Source organism: Phocoena sinus, chromosome 4, assembly GCF_008692025.1.
Source record: "Phocoena sinus isolate mPhoSin1 chromosome 4, mPhoSin1.pri, whole genome shotgun sequence".
NCBI lineage: Eukaryota > Metazoa > Chordata > Mammalia > Artiodactyla > Phocoenidae > Phocoena > Phocoena sinus.
The window spans coordinates 18063544-18083190 of NC_045766.1; the positions used below are offsets into that span (position 1 = coordinate 18063544).

At 48.4% G+C, this 19647-nt stretch overlaps 1 protein-coding gene across 4 annotated transcripts in view; it reads left to right on the plus strand.

Annotated features, from left to right (window-relative positions):
- IL20RB (interleukin 20 receptor subunit beta) overlaps nucleotides 1-16891 on the plus strand; it is a 30807-nt gene extending 13916 nt beyond the window's left edge. For 3 of the 4 annotated variants that reach the window (XM_032630162.1, XM_032630161.1, XM_032630163.1), the window contains exons 3-7: nucleotides 196-386; nucleotides 4481-4605; nucleotides 6694-6844; nucleotides 10353-10495; nucleotides 15976-16885. In XM_032630162.1, coding sequence (XP_032486053.1) covers nucleotides 196-386; nucleotides 4481-4605; nucleotides 6694-6844; nucleotides 10353-10495; nucleotides 15976-16083 — 718 coding nt within the window. In that variant the 3' untranslated portion in view covers nucleotides 16084-16885. Of the gene's footprint in view, nucleotides 1-195; nucleotides 387-4480; nucleotides 4606-6693; nucleotides 6845-10352; nucleotides 10496-15975 lie in introns of all 4 variants that reach the window. The other variant, XM_032630160.1, reaches the window with a different exon arrangement.
- Nucleotides 16892-19647: the final 2756 nt, after the last annotated feature.

Consider the following 19647-nt stretch of genomic DNA (forward strand, 5'->3'; position numbering starts at 1 on the left):
GTCTCCCTTGTCTGGTGAGAAGGAGTAAGGAAGAAAGGGTGGTCGGTGAGGGAGGAGAGGGGAGAAACGCGTATGGAGCAAATGCTTGTTTTCCTGACCCATGAAAAGTCAGTGGATGCGACAGTTACTTGAAACCATCATTGAGCCTGGGTAGAAGGGGCTGGTGTGACGCTGTCCCCTCCTCTCTTTGGCCAGAGAGTATGAGAGCCTGTACATGAGCCACATCTGGATCCCCAGCAGCTGGTGCTCGCCCACCCAAGGGCCCGAGTGTGACATCACTGATGACATCACCGCCACTGTACCATACAGCCTCCGGGTCAGGGCCACCCTGGGTTCACTGACCTCAGCATGGAGCACCCTGAAGCACCGCTTTAATCGAAACTCAAGTAAGGCTCTTCTCTCCTCACTCCCCCGCCCCCAGCAGCCTCCCCTTCAGGAACCATGCTCACTGAGACTGTTGGGATTCTTTTCAGCATCAAATTAGTCTTGCAAAGCCACAGTACTGTGAACATCAACAGCCCTAACTGCTCCATTTTAAAAAGTCAGCTGCTTCCCACAGGCCCTCCCTCTCATTTTGAAAGAGACTTTGGAAGTCAGTCCTGTCTCTGGAAGGAAAACTGCTCTGCAAGTGGGGAGATGGGGCTAGGACGGCCTCTCCCTACCCTAGTAGTGCCTCATAAATCTTACACTGCCTCCCATCTGGGGCCTCGCTAACTCCATCTTTGTTGCTGTGTGAGCATCTTCTTCGTGCAATAGGGTCTATACATGATTAGGAACAGTCCTTTGGGAATAAGTAACTTTTCTATAGCAATAGAACCTGGAAAATAATTGAGAAAGAAGTAAGGGAAGAGGGCTTCCCTGGTGGCGCAGTGGTTGAGAGTCCGCCTGCTGATGCAGGAGATGTGGGTTCGTGCCCTGGTCCAGGAAGATCCCGCATGCCGCGGAGCGGCTGGGCCCGTGAGCCATGGCTGCTGAGCCTGCGCATCCGGAGCCTGTGCTCTGCAACAGGAGATGCGACAACAGTGACGGGCCCGTGTACCGCAAAAAAAAAAAAAAAAAAAAAAGAAGTAAGGGAAGAATCCAGATAGGTGACCAAATACGGCAGAGTACAAATAATGGCCAGTGTGTAGAAGGGTGTGTGTGGGGAACCGCAGTAGCAGGGTCTGGATGCTGGGGGCGAGGAAGCAGCTTGTCACATGGTGAAGGGCTTTGACATAAAGCTTGATCAAGTCGGAAGAGGAGGGCCACAGAAGAAGAGAAGGTCTAGGCCAGGTCTGTCTTACAGAACAATCACTCTGGCTGTGGTGTGAAAAGTGAACTGGAGTAGGACAAGCCTTCCGGGCAGGTGAACAGTGAGGATGGGGTTGTAACACTCCAGCTGAGCCAAGGTGGGTCCTGATCCCAGAAGTGGGGAAGGGATGGGAAGAAGAGGACAAATTCTAGAGACATTGCTGAGTTAGAAAGGACAGCGCTTGGGGACCAGTTATTGGGAGACAGAGTGGGGGGAGATAATGATGGCGTCCATCTTCCAGATGGGGTTAGTGGGAGTGTCACCCAAGGAAGAGAACCCAGGAGCAGCGACTGGTCTGAGGAATAAGAGTTGCTGCTGGCTTTGGGCTCTTTGAGATTGAGATGCCTATAGGATATCATGCCACGGATGTCTGATTGGCAGTTGGAAATCAGGCCCTCGGGCTCAGACAGGTCAAGGTTAGACACACAACACAAAATTAATAGCTAGTGGCTTGAGAGCAGGTGAGATGTCCAGGGACAAGACCTAAGGACAAAGAGAACCCAGGATAGGCTCCTGGGAAACCTTAGGTTTAAAAAGAGGGTAGAGGGAAAGGCACTAGTAGGTGCTGGGCGGGGAGAGGGTCATGGAGGGGAGAGCAGATGAGCTGCTGCTGGGCCTGAAGGAGGCCCCTAAATGGGTCCTTGAGAAACTGGCTTCATGGAGCCGTGGTGATGGTGGACAGGCTGCCAGCTGGAGGGTTGAATGGAGGCAGAAGGGGCAGGGCAGGTGTGGATGATAACATGACCAGTTGGGACATGCAGGAAAGGCAAGGGAAAGGCCTGCGGTGACCTGTTTTCTTGGTGTGACAGGTGACCCTCTGCTGGGAGTGAGGACAAAGGAAGGTTTGGGGCAGTAATGGAATGAATCAAAGGTTACTGAGGACTATATGAGATTGGGTAGAAATTAGGACGGTTAGAAGGTGAGGGAGTCCATGCTAGAAGGGGCTGAGGAAGGTGAATTTGAAGGGGAAGTTGGCCCTCTAGAGTCAGGCAGGTGGGGTTGAAATCCCAGCTCAGCCCCTTGAGTCCTCATCTGTAAGAAGGGCAACAGTTTGCCTCACTGGGTAGTTGTGGACAAGATGAAAAGTGCAAAGGCTCATGGCGGTGCTGTCTAATCATAGCACTCAGCTATTAGTAAATATTAATATTAATTACCCAAGGGATGCCCAGAGTTGAGAGCCAGAGAGCAGAGGAAGGAGGGAAGAGCTGGGGGCAGCAGTGGGGCAATTGGAATGGATACCAATAGAAATTTTGGTGCCGAATGTGGGCTCCTCTTCCCAGTCTCTTTCTCTAGGCACTGGGAGGATATGGTGGAGGCAGTGGGATCCCATTGCAGGCCCTGGGGAAGCCTGAGAGGCGCTGGAGGGTAGTGCAGCTTTGCCTCTTCCTGCCGTGCCTGGGCAGCACCCGGCACCACCTCCCTTTGGCTCCTAGAAGCACGGGCTCCAGCCAAGGTCATTGCTGGGGGCTGGCAGCTGTTGGAAAGGAAGGCACAGGGCATTTGGAGATTGAGGGAGTGCCTACAAAGCTATGGGGGCGGGTGTGTGCAGTAGCAGCTTGTGCTTGAGAAGGCCAATATAAACAGGAAAAGGGCCACTGCAGGAGGAGCTGGGGAAGGGAGTCTCTGTACCTGCCCCAGAAGCTGCTCCTGTATGGTCCCTGTGCAGGTGAAGTTAGCTGCAGAGTTGGGATGGAATCGAGACTCTCAAGGGCATTACGTCTGTTCTTTGGCCTTTGAAAAAGGCCACGCTGACTTCTCCCAAGACATATGAAAAATCTTATTTTAAGGCTCTCTTGAAAAGGATCTCCTACTCTTAAAGGGAAGCCTGTTGAGAGCAGAGGTTCTTAACCTCAATTATATGAATTCACGTCACAGGGGAGCTTTAGAACCACTTATCTCCAGGGCCCAAGCTTAGAGTCTGATTTAAGCGATCTATGTGCATCCTGTTCATCAGGAGTTAAAAAACACCCCACAGCAGAGTCTAGAAACGTGGAAAGACATGGACTCAAATTCTGGCCATTAACTGTGTGATTCTGGGAAAGTCACTCAACCTCTCTGAGGCTGTTACATTATCTGTACGATAAGAACAGTATTTACCTTCTTAAGCTTGCTGGATGGATTAAATGAGATAAGTTTGTACAGTACACAGGACAGGAGTTCTTGTCCCAACTTTGTCAAAAAATTCTCTGAACTGAAATGACAGGTCATTTTGTCTAATTCTAATCTCAACATAGATGGAGACCAGGGAATCCAATTCTAATCATGTTTGACTTAAAACTGGAGGAGTCAAAACATCTCTCTCCCTACTGGAGGTGTTTCAGACACAGTTCTTGTGGTGCTGTAGGCTCATATGAAGCCTCTGGACTGGGTCTGTTTTGTACAGTTGGTCCCTGACTTTCCAAGTCCTCATGTTCCTTTTCCAGGCAGCTCTTCAAATGCCAGGAAATACTTTGTTCTCTGAAAACTCCCTGCAGGAACTGCCTTTCTTTTGAGTGTCCACTGACCCCAGTGCAGGAGGATGTAGCCCAGAACACACTCCGCTAAACTTGCCAAGCCAAGGCCAGCAATTGCGGTGGCCCCTCTGGTCCTGCAGCATCTGGATCTGAGAGGCAAGTCTGGATCCATCATCAGTAACCAGGGACTAAAGACTGTCTGTGTGGGCCCTTCTGTTCTTGGTCTCCTGATAGGAAAGTATCCGTGGGGGCTGCTGGCCTCTCTGTTTGGGATCCAGTAATATGAAGGATGGTGCTTGTGCTTATGCTGTAAATTTCTAGAGCTGATTATTGGAATTTGTAAAACCCTCTGATTTTCCAACATCTTCCATTAAGGATATGAGATTGAAGAATCCTTGGACTGAGAATAGAGAGGCCAACCCATCCACAGGCTGCTGATTTGCTGATGTTTGAGAGTTAGCAGCAGCCAGTATATATAACTGATCTATGCGAATTGTAGTAAGTTGTTGTCATTTGTTTTTTTCATTTGCTCATCATTCAAAAAGTGTCTACTGAGCACCTGCTGAGTACAGGAGAGGATCAGTGTACACGCCTCTGCACACCGTGAAGCCATATCCAAACCCCTCCCCTCCCATGAGCCTGACATGTTTCTACTGATGGCTTGGTCATGGTCTCCCTGGACAAAACTCAGTCTTGTGTGGGGCTGGCTTTGATTCTCTCCTTGTCTTGCCAACAGCCATCCTCACTCCACCTGGGATGGAGATCACCAAGGATGGCTTCCACCTGGTTATTAAGCTGGAAGACCTGGGGCCACAGTTTGAGTTCTTCGTGGCCTACTGGAAGAGAGAGCCTGGTGCCAAGGTGAGACTTCCACCCTTGGCCTTTGAGTTAGACTTTGGAGAAGCAGTCACAGACCTCCGAGAGCTGGATGAGGAAAGCCAGCCCCTGCAGTGCTTGCTGTCTGGGGTGGCCTGAGGATGAGCGGGCCTGGGTGAAGTGTGGGAAAGGAGAGATGGGCGTAGGTTGACAATCCCGGCAGCCTCTTCCTCAGAGGACTGCCTTGGTCCAACCCAGACTGTGGCTGGGAGCTGTCTCAGGCCACGTTTGCTAAAGTATGAGGGCTGCCTCCTTGCCCTAACCTCTGCCATAGTTGGATCCATGATACCTTTTCAATGCATTTCTTCTCCCTCATCAGCATGTCTTCTCAGCCATTCTCCCTGCTGTTTACAGGCGGCAGACCAGGGTGTTCCAGATCAACTGGATGATTTCAAAAGCATATGAGGCTGGCACAAGGCTCTCGAGGGTGTGTATCTGGGCAGGGTGCAGAAGTCGGGGCAGAGAGTCAGGAGCTGGCTGATAAACAGCACTAATTCTGAGCCAATGGGCCACCCGGAATGCCTAGATGGGGCGCTGCCCTACCCTGTGGGATGGATGCTGCGGGCTAGGCTGGGTGGGAGGTCAGCTCTCCCAGAGGGTGTGGCCAAGCATCCTGCAGCCACAGCAGCAGAAAGGATGGAGCTTGGGCAGACCTGTGGAGGCCCTGTCCAAGCTGAAATGGTGACAAGGCCCACTCGAGTCAGCACAAGGAAAAATAGGCTCTGTCACAGGGATTAATATGGTGCTATAAGGGGCTCTCACAGACTCCATGATCAGAGCAGGCCCAGAGCCAGGCTGCAGCACAGCCTCACTTGCCCAGGGGCCCCCGTCTGTGGAGTCTCTGATTCCCTCCAGCGGGTCCTCTCTATTGCACTCTTTCCGTGGCCCTCTCCCCAGCTTGCTCGCAGGCCCTGATCCCTCACCACTCCTTCCTGCACATGCCTATGGCTGTGCCTTACCAGGCCTGACTCCTCCTCGCCATGTCCTCTCCCCTTGGTCCCTGCTTCTAGCTGCAGGTATCAGTTCCCCAAGATCAGTTCCTAGCAGAGGAAATCTGACTGGTACTGCTTGTCTTATCAGGCCAAGCTTAGGGGTCGCCGGTTGCTCGCTGGCCTCTGATAGACCATTTCCAGGCCAAGGGTACCCCTGACCTAATGCCAGTGTCTGAGGGACAGGTCATGTCCCCTACCACCCACTCAATGGGGACCGTGGGCTGGGTAGCTTCCCCTGGAAGGTGGTGTGTGTAGGTGGAACAGGCAACAGCCATGGTTTCCAGCATTTATTCCTGCTGGGTCAGGGCCCAGTGGTAGGAGGTGGCATTGCCAGGCGGAGGGAGTCGAATGCGGGACTGATCAGGGCCTGGGCTGGCTGGGAGCATGCAGATCCCTAGGATTCTTCGGGAGGTGCAGAGCCGGTGCTGGGAGAGGAGCCCGTGTCCTGAGCCACCTGGGCCTGGCCCAGACGAGTCTCCACAGGTTCAGACGCAGAGCACAGCCCTCAGGGGGTGAGTGGGGGTGGAGGGGCGTGCAGATGGATGGACAGACAGTGAATGGATGCAAGTGTGAGGAGGCACTGCCCACAGGCTCCAGTGTTCCTGTGCACTGATCCCCCTGGCAGCAGTGGCCCGGCCAAGCCACCAGTCAGATTTCTGACCTTCAGGTCTCTGTCCAAATATTACCCTATCAGAGAGGTCTTCCCTAATCCCTATTCTGGTGCCTCCTCATCACTCTCTACCTTTTTGCCCTACTTCATTTTTCTTCATAACCCTCATCACCACCTGATGTGTGTTATATATGGTCTGTCTTACCCCACATAAGCTCCACGAGAGCAGGAACTTTGTTTTGCTCAATGCTGTGTCCCTGTTTTGTTCAGTGCTTACACCAGTGCCTGGCACACCGTAGGTGCTAAATAAATAAATAAATATTTAAGAATGAATGAATGAATAAATGAATGAATGAGAGGAACATTCTGTATGCATCTTGGAAAGGAAATATTTACAGCTTCCCTTCCCTCCTTCTCCCGCTTTTGTGTCCTGCTTCCCCCAGAGTGTAACTGTTTTCTGTTTTCTTAAAGGAACACGTCAAGATGGTGAGGCGCGGGGGCATTCCGGTGCACCTGGAAACCATGGAGCCAGGGGCTGCACACTGCGTGAAGGTCCGGACGTTCGTGAAGGCCATTGGGAGGCACAGTGCCTTCAGCCAGACAGAATGTGTCAAGGTGCAAGGTAAGACCGCCTGTCTGCCCCTCCTGGGCGATGCTCGTTGCTTGCTGCTTCCGAGTATCCCCTCGGTTTCCCTGACCTGTTCCCCCAGGCTGGGTAGATCCTGTGGTGAAATTTTTCTGCGTTCCAATCCCCCCCGAAGAGAGTCCACTCTGGGGCTGGGCAGGGGTCACTTGGCAGCTGTCTAGAACACTTTTCCCTGAAAGCTCCCGAGGCCTGAGGCCAGATGTTGCAAGGCTGGTTGACCCGGTGGCAGCTGCCTGGGTATCAGAGGGGGGTGCTAGTGAGGCAGTGGGGCCTGAGCGTCGCACCTCGTGTGGACGTAGCCCACTGTGTAGCACGGCTGCGCTCAGCTGGGAGGGGCCTTATAGAAAGTTTGTAGAATCCTCTTGTTTGACTTAATTTTTTCCCTTGAATTTTTTATGGTTTAAAAGCCTGCAGTGAAAAGAAATAAAACAAAACCCCATATCCCATGATTTTGCCACACAAACACCATGAGTGACATTTGTGTATAACTTTTTAGTTTTTTAAAAATTATCATTTTGAGGGCTTCCCTGGTGGCACAGTGGCTGAGAGTCTGCCTGCCGATGCAGGGGACACGGGTTCGTGCCCCGGTCCGGGAAGATCCCACATGCCACGGAGCGGCTGTGCCCGCGAGCCATGGCCGCTGAGCCTGCGCGTCCAGAGCCTGTGCTCCGCAACGGGAGAGGCCACAACAGTGAGAGGCCCGCGTACCACAAAAAAAAAAAAAAAAAAAAAGATAAGGTACGTGTGGAACCGCCTTCCTCATCCATGTAATTCCCACCCCTCCCCCAGAGGTATTAGCTTTTTGTATATCCTTCTAAAGACTTCTCAATACATTTACAAGTAAATGGGAATATATTTTTATATATTTCCCCTCCTTTTAGCACAAATGTTAGCACACTCCATGCACTGTTCTGGATCTTGTCTTTATCACTTTACATATCTTGTAGATTTTTCCATATCTGAAAAGAACTTTTTCATCCTTCTTTGTAGCTACATAGTATTCCACTGTATGTATATATAACTAATTCAACTAGCTCCCTATTGATGGGTATTTAGTTTTTTTCTCCCAATATTTTGCTATTACAGCCAATGCTTTCATTAATTACCTTGGGCATAGATCATTTGCTGGTATACTTGAAGGATAAATCCCTGGAAGTAGAGTTGCTGGGTCAAAGGACTGTTAGCCTTTGTGTAGACACATGTTGTTGTTGAATTATACATACACTTTGAGTCTGCTTTTTCACAAATATCACATCCATAACATTTTCCGTGTAGATTTTCTGATTACCATTTTATACTACTTTTTTTGGGTCTTTATTTATCTTTTAATTGAAGTATAGTTGCTTTTCACAACTATAGTTCTGTTAGTTTCAGGTGTTCAACAAAGTGATTCAGTTATATGTATATATATATGTATATAAATCTATTCTTTTTCAGATTCTTTTCCATTATAGGTTATTACAAGATACTGAATATAGTTCCCTGTGCTATACAGTAGGTCCTTGTTGGTTATCTGTTATCTTTTTTTTGCGGTACGCGGGCCTCTCACTGCTGTGGCCTCTCCTGTTGCGGAGCACAGGCTCCGGACATGCAGGCTCAGTGGCCATGGCTTACTGGCCCAGCCGCTCCGCAGCATGTGGGATCTTCCCGGACTGGGGCACGAACCCGTGTCCCTTGCATCGGCAGGTGGACTCTCAACCTCTGCGCCACCAGGGAAGCTCTCTGTTTTATATATAGTTGTGTGTATATGTTAATCCCAAACTCCTAATTTATCCCTCCCCCAGACCCTCATTTTATACTACTTTTTAAAACCATGTAAGTCAAGCTTGTTAAAAAAAATTCGAACAACACAGAAGTATATAAAGTAAGAGGTACACGTTCTCCATTCTCCCCACACCACTCAGGAGGTTTCCTTTGGCAAGTCTGGCATTTAATCCTCCAGTCATCATGTGATACCAGTACTCAGAGGCACAACTGGGACTGGACTGTGCTTACTGCTTTGTACCTCGCTCACCTTCACTGGGCATTGCTATTGTGAGCACCTGTTAATGTCAGTACATATAGATCTACCTCACTGTTTAAGAACATGCATAACAAGCCAGTATATGGGTGTGCCAATGTATATGTAACCATCCCCCATAAACAGGTATGTTCTGTGCTTTCCAGTCTTTTGCCACTACAACCCGTGATGCAGTGAACAAGTCTGTATATATCCTAATTCTCATTTTAATAGCTGAACTCCTGTCCTGCCGTGATGATATCCCATGATGTATTAAATCATCCTCCATGGGGGGTATTTAGATCATTGCCATCTGCTTTTGAAGATGATGTTCATTCACTGATTCATTCATTCATTCAGTGAATAATTATTGAGCACTGACTATGTGCCACCTGCTGGCCCCGTCACTGGGATACAGCAGGGAAGTCCCTGCCCTCACCGAGCTTACCTTCTAGTTGGGGAGACAGGCTACAAGGCAGTAAACAAATGAGATGGTGTCCCTTGGTGGTACGTGCTATGAGAAAGCACACCAGAGCGTGCTGGGATGGCAGAAGGTGCAGGGGTGCTGCTTTGGGCAGAAAGTGGGGCTGGTTATGCGAGGCTGTTGCTCTAATAAAGATGTTGCTGTGAACTGCTTTCTGCATACGTTTCCTTCCTTGGAATTATTCTTTGGAATCCACTCACAGGAGTGGATGAAAGAGTATGAACATCTGTGCATCTATTGATGTGTACTGCCAACATATTTTCCAAAATCATTGATACAAACTCTGGGGACCCCAGCCATCTGGAAGAGCCCACCAGCTTCTCTGCAGCTGCATTGGCTGTGGCACCCTTCACATCCTGGGTGAGCAGTCCAGCCCAGAGGGGCTAAACGAATAGGACAGAGAGATGGGAAAGTAACCTGTCCCCCCCTTCCGCATCTCCAGACGTTCAGACTTGGCACTTTCTGATACATCACTTAGTAGAATTTGGAGCCAGCCCTACCTGTGTGACCTGGGGTAAGTCACTTAACCCTCGCAGGGGCTTGATATATGAGTTATTATGTGACTGTGCTCTGAATTCAGCATTTTCCTCCATCACACGAATCAATGCCAAGAGTAAATTGTGAAATACACTTTGTTTTCAGTTACTGCCCAGCTCCCTTCTGGGCTGTTCTCTTTTGGTGCTTCCCCCTCATCCTGCCCAGGGCCTGGCCCTCTGCCTTCTTCCTGGCAGTGGCTCAGAGGTACGTGCAAATACAGCTAGGAGATGATGCTCCTCCCTTTCCCTTCCCAAGAAAAAGATCGTAATCTTCCTTGGCTTTCTGGAAACCAATCTGGATTCTAGAAAAATGGCTTTAATGGTGGTCATTTCGGTCACTAGGGCACACATCAGATGTCAGGGTGTTGGCATCTGCTCTCTTGGCCCGTGTGCAGAGCCAGATCCAGGAAAGTGAGGGAGGCCCAGGATTGTCTCCTAAGCCGGTTCCTGTCTTTCCGTTTCCAGGAGAGACCCTGCCGCTGGCACTGGCTCTGCTCTCGTTTGTGGGCTTCATGCTGATCCTCGTGGTTGTGCCGCTCTCCATCTGGAAAATGCGCCGGCTGCTCCAGCACTCCTGTTGCCCCGTGGTGATGCTCCCCGACACCTTGGTAACTGTTCTTTTTCCTTTCAGCATGATGCTGACCCGATGTAGTCTGGGCCTTAGTGGGGCAGGGACACACATATCGTGGGTTTACAAGCATTTGCACAAAGCGGGGAGAAGAGTACTTATAGGAATTCCCTCCAAGTCAGAGGGGCTGGGAGACGTCCCATCACCAGGGGGTGGTGGCCTTCTCCAGGCTCCCATCAGGCCTCTGCTCCTTGCCCCCAGGTCCTGGCACGGCCAAGGCAGCAGGTGTGTAGCCCAGCCCAGGAGGCTCTGCATTCCAGACGTCATGCATATTCTTACCCTGAGGACCGGCCTACCGAGCCTTCTTACCTCCCTCCCATCATTGTAACAGCAGCTGCATCCAGAAATATGTTCCAACACAACATAGTCAGTTCATACGCCAAGAGCCTCATGGGTCCTCAGGGTGAAGTGCACGTGTGTGAAATTAGGGCGCGTGGAGCCTGCTTTGCCTTTGGCTGGGGGCAGGGGGACTAGCTGGACCTGTGACTACCGAAGGTGAGGGATCCCAACTCCTCACAAGCCAGGGTTCTTATCTTACTCCTGAGGTCACTGGGCCATAGATCTGAGTGTCTCCAGTGGGGACAGGCCCTGTGTGCTGTGCCAGGGTCGGGGAAAAGCAAAAGCAGGTCTCCAGAGATCCCCACACGTTGCATCTGTCTGCTTTCTGTGCACCCTAGCCCCCCACCTCCGCCCCAGACCTCAACCCACCAAGCAGTGCAACAGAACACAACAAAATAATAACAAACAAAAGCAAACCCATCCCTGTCCCCTCAGGGATATCTCACCCTTCTGTCCTGGGAGGATGGGGTTAGGGGTCAGCTTCTCAGAAGCAGCTAGAGCCAGAACTGCCTGCAAGCTATACATTCCTGTAGTTCCTTGTCAGCCAGGAGTTACCCTGGAAGGGTGCCTCTTGTGACATCACAGGACCCTGAGAGCACAGGCCATGCTCCCCCTTCACAGGAGGACTAACCCTCCCTGCAGCCCAGTCCTCAGGACACCCTGCACGCCCCACCATATGATCCTAGTGTCAGCTCTCTTTCTTTCCAGGAGTTTAGGGAGTCATGACTCCAGGGGACACTGGTCCAGAATTAAGCACCAGGCACCGTTCTAAGGCTTTATGGATATTTGCTCATTTCATTTGCCCTTTTTCATAATGTTTACCAACCAGTGTTCTTTACATCGGTTCCCCCTCCAGCCCCTCTGGATGACTAAAGGGTTTACTGCTAAACATAAAGGCAGTGGGATGTATCAAACATAGGGGACAGGGCTGGCCTGCATCCCCTTCAGCAAGAACTTGAGGGGCTCAGAGTTCCCTGAAGCACAAAAGGATGTGTATTCTGCTGTTGTTGGGTGGTGTTTTATAAATATCAATTGGACCAAAATGTTTAATACTCTTCAGATCATCTTTGTCCTCACTGATTTTGTTGGAATAGTTCTATTAGTTATTGAGAGAGAGACAACAAAATCTCTAACTATGAGTGTAGATGTGTCTGTTTCTCCTTTCATGTCAATTTTTCCTTCATGTGTTTTGAACCTGTTTTAGGTGCATACATATTTATGATTGATAGGTCTTCCTGAATAATTGAGTCTTTTATCATCATGAAATGTCCCTCTTTATCTCTGGCAGTATTCTTATCCTGATATCAATATACCCTTTTTTGTCTACTGTTTGTAGGGTGTATCTTCTTCCATATTTTTATCTTAAACTTATGCGTGTTCTCAAATTTAAATGGTGTCTCTTGAAGCAGCACAGAGGTTTTTTGCTTTGTTTTGTTTTGTTTTTTAAGTGAATCTGTTCCAACAATCTCTGCCATTTAATTGCAATGTTTAATCCATTAACACTTAATTCTAGTCCTCTCACTTCCTAACTTTTCTGTTTGCACCCATATCTGTTTTCTGGTTCTTCTGTTCATGGCACCAAGAGAGACCTGCCCTCAGCTCCTCAGGGAACTGTAAAAAATGGGAAACTCACCCAGAGACATTCCCTTCTTCCAAGTGTCAACTTTTGGTTGCTCTCCTGTGACTTAAGGAAGTTGGTTTCATATTTTGATCCGTTTTTGAAGTTGCTCTCTGCAGGAAGATCGGTCTGATTGGTGCTCCTCTGCCGTTAGTAAAAGCGGAGCCCTGCAGTAAAGGAAGAACCCCTGAATGAACCGAAAACGATGATGATGGGAGGGGAGCATTCCTGGCTCAGCAGGTCACTAGCTCTTCTTTTGCACACACATAAAAAGCTCAGCCTCCTCGGCTGGACTCCACTGAGGAGTTACCCTTTACGGCTTCCTTCTCAACTCTATTTCCATGCTTACCCTCTACTCACGAGCTCTTGCATTCCTAATACCCTCCTTCAATTTCCCTCTTCTGGTCCTACATTCAATGACCTAGCAGAGTTCCCTCCAAGGACCCAGTGTATTGTTAGGGAGCCACGGAGTAAAGGGCCAGGGAAAGAACAATGTAAAGGGTCCATTCCCTGTAGAATTTCAGGTGCACAAGGAAAGCCCTCCAATGGCAAGAGCTCCTAGGAATCCTAATGTATTATGAGCCATACCCTAAAAATAGCTTTTGGAGAAAACCACGCAACTGAGATGAGACCAGAGACAAGGACATTCTTTTTTTTTTTTTTTTTTTTTTATTCATTTATTTAGGCTGCACTAGGTCTTAGTTGTGGCATGCAGGATCTTTGTTGCAGCATGTGGGCTTCTTAGTTGCGGCATGGGACTCTTAGCTGCGGCATGCATGCAGGATCTAGTTCCCTGATCAGGGATCAAACCTGGGCCCCCTGCATTGGGAGTACAGAGTCTTACCCACTGGACCACCAGGGAAGTCCCGAGATAAGGAGATTCTATGAGAGAATGACCACTTTTGTCTGTGGAAGGTAAATGCCATGACCCTTGACCACCTTTTGCTTCTCTGTTCCCCTTACCATCCTTCCTACTTTGTTCTAGTGTCTGTTCCTACATGCATTCTTTTCCATAAGGCTTTTAATGTATTCTGTTTCTCTCCAGATTTTAACATGGACAGTTTCTCTGAGTGTATGCATTTCCCACAGTGTTTTGTGAGAAATAGATAGCTAGTGTCCATCAAATCCCAAATAAGTTCTGGAGCTGCACATCACCACCACCATCTCCCCCCTCTCAGCCTTTACTTTAGCACAGCCTAGCTGCACTTCAACATTTGCACTGGTCATAGATAATCCTCCAAACTATTAAAAAGCAACTTCCAGCCAACCTTGCAAAGACCATGCATCTTTCCAATTAAACCATGGAAAATTACCAAGTGGAAATCCTCAACAAGTCTTCAAAAAGTCCTATTGAGTTTGTAAGTGTTTAATTTGTCTGTTTGGATTAAACATTTCATGTCTTCATCTATAATTTTACAGTTGGTGATGGTTGCACTCTGAAATGTACCATTAAGAATGTCTTTCCACTCAAGTTTTTATCACCAAGTAACAGTCTATGGCAAAAATATATATGCAAGGAAAATTATACTAAGACTGCTTGGTGTGTGTTCCCTATTTTAAAATATAATGTATTTTCCTTGTCCTTTACCCATAATTGCTTCATGGGGATGGAGGCTTTGGTGCTAAAGGTTCTTTGTTTCCTTTCTGTGACTCACTTTATTCTTTCTCTTCTTGCTGTCACATTCCACTGTAATGTGGGTAGCAAACATCAAGATGGCCTCAAGTTAGTCGTCTCTAAATTGAGATGTGCTCCAATGGGCCATCCCAAGTCTGACTTTGTGTGCTTCATAGAAAGTGGAGTTTGTGAGCCCAGATGCCTCTGGGGCCCAGATAGATTTAAAAAAAAAAAAAAAAAAAAAAGAGTGTACAGTGCAATAAATGTGATTTAATAGGGAGAGATAGATAGGAGGACCATGGCAAACATGGCCCAGCTAAAGAAACCAGCTTCTTCTCAGTTCATGCAGTTTGCTGCCAAGAGGGGATGTGAGCCAGCAATCCAGACTTTATAATTTGAAATGAGAATCCAGCAATCCAGACTTTATAATAAATCTCCTGATTTTCAAATGTTAAGAACAAATTCAAATTTAAAAAAAGTATATCAGCTGAACCTTGCTTGGAAGTTTGTTCTAAACTATGGGACAACAGTTTTGTACCTTCTGAAATTCTGAAAGTAAGCTGTTTCACTTTAATGTTCTAGAACGACGCCATCCAGTATGGTAGCTGCAGCCATATGTGATGATTAAGCACTTGAAATGTGACTAGTCCAAACTGAGATGTGCTGTAACTATGAAATACATGACAGATTTTGAAGACGGTACAAGAAGAGTATAAAATAGTTTATTAATATTTTTATGCAGATTAGATGTTGAAATAATATTTATTTTTAAAATAAAATATATTTTTAAAATTAACTTTACCTATTTCTCTCTTTATAAAATGTGCTACTGGAGAATTTTTAATGGCTTATGTAGCTCACATTACATTTCCATTGCAAGGCACTCCTCTAGAGTTTAAAAAGCAATCAGGTATAAGCACCGCAGATGTAGGTAGCCAGTGTCCTGGGAATCTGACCAGACCAGCATCAGGGAATTGGTGGTGGGCTCCACACTGACATCCCATTCAGTGAGCCTTGCTTTCCCATTATTTGCCTGTGGACACCAGGAGTGAGCCCTGTAGCCACCTCTTTACAAACAAGATCAAGGGCAACCGACTAGATGAAGCTAATGTCTCTGGGGATGGGGGTGGAGGAAACCATTGTGCCCACCTGCCACTCTTTAAAGTGATGACAGGGAGGGACTTCCCTGGTGGTCCAGTGGTTAAGACTCTGCGCTTCCACTGCAGAGGACACGGGTTTGATCCCTGGTCGGGGAACTAAGATACCATATGCCCTATGGTGTAGCCAAAAAAAAAGAAAAAAGAAAAGTGATGATGGGAAGGGCTGTGGGAGAAGCTGTGCGCGACCCAAGTGAGTTTGTTGGAGGCGAGTGGTCTAGGGGTGACACTGGGGAAAGTCGCCCTGAAAGGTTGATACCTGCATTTTTACAACCAGTTATGATGATGTATTGGGGTTGCTGGGAGAAGATAGCAGGAATGTGAAGTATGAGTAGGAAGGGACTCCTGTTTATGGAGCACCATCCCTGGACCAGACACCCTGCTAGTGCTGTACGTGGAGCACCTCAGACCAGGTCACTCTTTTCAGAGCTCTCTGGCGGAAGAAGGTTAGATTTTTTGGACCAGAACTACATTCTGGGCTTCTGTGGGGCAGGGTCCCCTAGGGAGGAGTGCCGAGGAGGCAGGACCCCAAGACATCTGCTGGTTGGTGACCTGGGAGACGATCTCAGTGAAGGTGGGAAGCCCTTGTTCTAGGGGTTAGAATTGTCTTTGGGCTTTTCTGCTGCTGGAAAGTTAATGAATCAGATAGTTGAGGTTTTTGGTGATATTCTCCACGATTACTATTACTATGACTATTCACCTCATGAATATGAATGAAAATTGTTTTTCAGAAAATAACCAGTTCACCCCAGAAGCTAATCAGCTGCAGAAGGGAAGAGGTAGAAGCCTGTGTGGCGGCCGGGCTGTCTTCTGAGGAGCTCCTCAGGGCCTGGATCTAGCAGATGAAGCCTAGAAACCTGGTCTGCAGGACACGGGACGGTGAGGGGAAGGGCCGTGCTTCGGCTTTCCTCCAAGGACAAAGGACAAGAGAAGAAGAGCCTGCTGTGTCTGTGTTAGAAGCAACTGTCAGAGGTAGAGTGGTGTGGCCGACGGAGCACTGAGAGGGGGTCAGGGGATGTGACCTCCAGCACTGGATCTCTCTGCTGTCCTCTAGGGGGATGACCCTGTGGAAGGTGCTGCGTCTCTCAGTTTTCTCAACTATACAATGAGGGGATTAAGTACCCAACCATTAAACCATATGTATATATATCCATATCATCTCTCCACAACTTGCAGAGCTGTAGGGAAATTGGCAACACTGAGCACTGGGATTGGTTCTGCTTTTCTGAAGAGCAGTAGATACACGTGTAACAGGAATAATCCCAGGCTCTATACACCTGCTGGCTTGGAGATCCTGCTTTGCTAGAGGAACCTTGAAGGGGAAAGGAAGGGTGGGTGCAATGGGGTTGATTTCACTTCAAGCCAAATGCCTGCTCAGAGGTAACTGAATGGCTCAGCCAGCTCCCCAAACCATGACCCGGAGGGAGGCCACAGCCCCCTGAAAATGGGCCGCGCGCAGATGCCGCAGACACGTGAAATGCTGTACAGGGTAGATAGTGTGTGCACACTGAGGACAGCAGCTAAAATGCATGTGCATGATGAGATGAGACCGCAGAAGGATGTTGATCATAAGTGCGATGTTTGCTGTGTTCCTTTTTCCTGCACTGTTATAGCACTGAATGAAAAATAAAAAGGTGTCACCTTGGGTAATCATTGTGGTTTCTTCCAAAAAAGTTGTCTTTAGGGTTCCAGTTATATCATCAAACTTGAGTGCAGGTCACCTGAAGACCACCTTTGGTCAGGAGATGTGGGAGTAGCCCCAGGTAGGGGATGGGGCAGGGAACCAGCGAGGGGCAGCGTCTGGCTGCATGGGAAACGTGACTGAAGCAGCTGGCCAAAGCCTCATCCGGCCAGGATGTTCCTGCGTCTTCCTGGAGGCCTTGTGATACAGGAAATCCCTTGGGGACCTCTTTTCCTTAAGACAGCTCCTCGGGTGTCCTTAACTCTCCTAGCATGTTCAGCTGGGGCACGCGACTGAAGCCTCTTCCCGACCCTCTCCCCCACCAGGTGAGGAGGAGTCAGGGTCAGAGAAGGGATGGAGGGGGAAGTTTCTTGAAGGCTGAAACGATTGCTGGGCAAGGCCTGTACCTCCCTTTTAGACCCCAGCCCTCCCAGTTCTGGAGCCTCTGAACTGGTTTGTCTCCACCCCCATTTCCTGGGCCCCTTCCAGCCAGCCCAGAGGTGGAGACAGTCTAACTGCTTCAGCCAGGTGTTTCCCCTACAGGATAGAGGCCCACAACCCTCTCTCCATCTGGTGGGGTTTCGAGGAGCCAGAGAATGGGCTCTCTTTAAGATGAGATCACTGAAGATCATTTCATCTGTACCATTTTGTATGCCTCTGTGTTGTCTGACTCTTGTACGAAGAGTATGTGTTCATTTTACCTTTGACCTAACCTGGAAACATATTTTTAGTTTGCAGAAATAAAGACGATACTAGTTCACCAGTCGCCAACCCCCTCCTCCCTCTCGCCTGTCACCTGTCTAGGCCCAGAACCCAGAAATGACCCCTGACTTCCCTCTGCTTGCGTCCCTCTCACAGATAGTCTCACTGCCTATCTACCTTGCAGGCATTTACAGGTATACAGGAATTTCTCTCAGTTATTCTAGTGTCGTCCCATGTCCCCAGAATCACTTATCGAAGCCCAGCCATGCACTGGACATTGAGCTAGTTCCTGAAAGTAGGGGGGCTGCCTCCCCTGTAGCTGGCCATTCCCTCTGGCCCGGAGTACTTGTGTTCTAACTCCCCAGCCTCCCCTCCTCCTCTCCAATCACCCGGCCCTCTAAGCTGGGACACTTTAATGAATGAAAATGGGTGTGATTAATAACTACAACAGGATGGCAGGGAGACTGACCATCTCTCACAGTCCTTCATGCTGCTCAACTGAGTTGACACCCGTGACCCCAGAATCAAGCCCAACTTTCTTAGTCCTGCCTTCAGATGCTGCCAGAGTCCAAGGAATAAAACCCCTGCTCCATGACGCTTACATTCGAATGTGGGGGGGGAAAGGAGAAATAATAATAAAATAATACTAGCAATGATCATTATTAAGTGAATTATCTAGTATATTGGGAGTTTGTAAGTCCTATGGGAAAATGACAAGGTGGAGCAGAAAATGGAGGGGTGGGGTAAGGGCAGGTTGCATCCTCCTCTGAATGAAAATGAATGGAAACAGCAGAACCACAACTGTCAAATAAGTCACACAGTGTGGGAGATTAAGCAGGACTCTAGAACAAAATGGTTTGGCAACAAAGCCTCAGGAGTGTGCGGTCTAAAACAAAAACTATATTTAGTATTTATGCTGTTTGTATTGACAGTGTATTTTTTAAAGCTATTCCCTTAAGTTGTCAGAGCAAGTAAATAATTGTGTTTATTTTTATTTATTTATTTTTTTGCAGTACGCGGGCCTCTCACTGCTGTGGCCTCTCCCGTTGCGGAACACAGGCTCCGGATGTGCAGGCTCAGCGGCCATGGCACACCGGCCCAGCCGCTCCGCGGCACGTGGGATCCTCCCGGACCGGGGCACAAACCCGTGTCCCCTGCATCGGCAGGCGGACTCTCAACCGCTGCGCCACCGGAGAAGACCAATAATTGTGTTTATTTTGACGGGAACCTAGATTTCAAGATTAGTGGAAGGGAAGACCAGTGGTAGACTCCAACATTTGAGGGGGAGCAGTGTACTGCTGGAACTGAACTGAATATAGCAATATGAAGTCATGTCTTTATAAAACATTAAATGAAAAATATATTTCCTTTATGGCTTTTTGCCACTGAAATGGCCCAGTTGCAATGTACCCCAGATTTTGGTTTCTAATGCTATTTTTCTCCCCAAAGGAGCCATGGTATCTTGGAACAATGTCTGATTCCAATGTCTGATTCCAGGGTGCAAGGCAATCCCAGGACACCTACACTTTGTTAGGCCAGAAGAAAAGCTTTCAATAGTTGGGTCATTCAAAATTATGCAAGAATCAATCTAAAAGGGGTAAATTTGCCCAAGCCAAAGTTGGGACAATGTGAGCATCAAAAAGAGGGTTCTGGCTTACATCAATGGACACAATAAATTTGAAAAGTCATGGGTCCATAACTGTACACACAAAAAGCAAATGCTCAGAGAAGATGAATAGAATGTATTTCTACTGATTCTTGTTATTGAATCCTGTGGGGCTTATTGACTTGCTGTATCAAAGAATCATACTAGTAAATGTAGACTAGTAAATGTAGGTACAGCAGTCAGAAGGTGGTCACCACCAGCATTACCTGGTCCAGGCCATGACCCTCCCCACCATGAACGCCTGCGAAGCCTCCCCTTCCAATCTTTTTGCACTTGCACATCTTTCCTGCCAAGGCTTCCGCGGCAAAGTTCTTTTAAGTTCCTTTTACAGACTGTAGACTGTCTCGCCTTTGT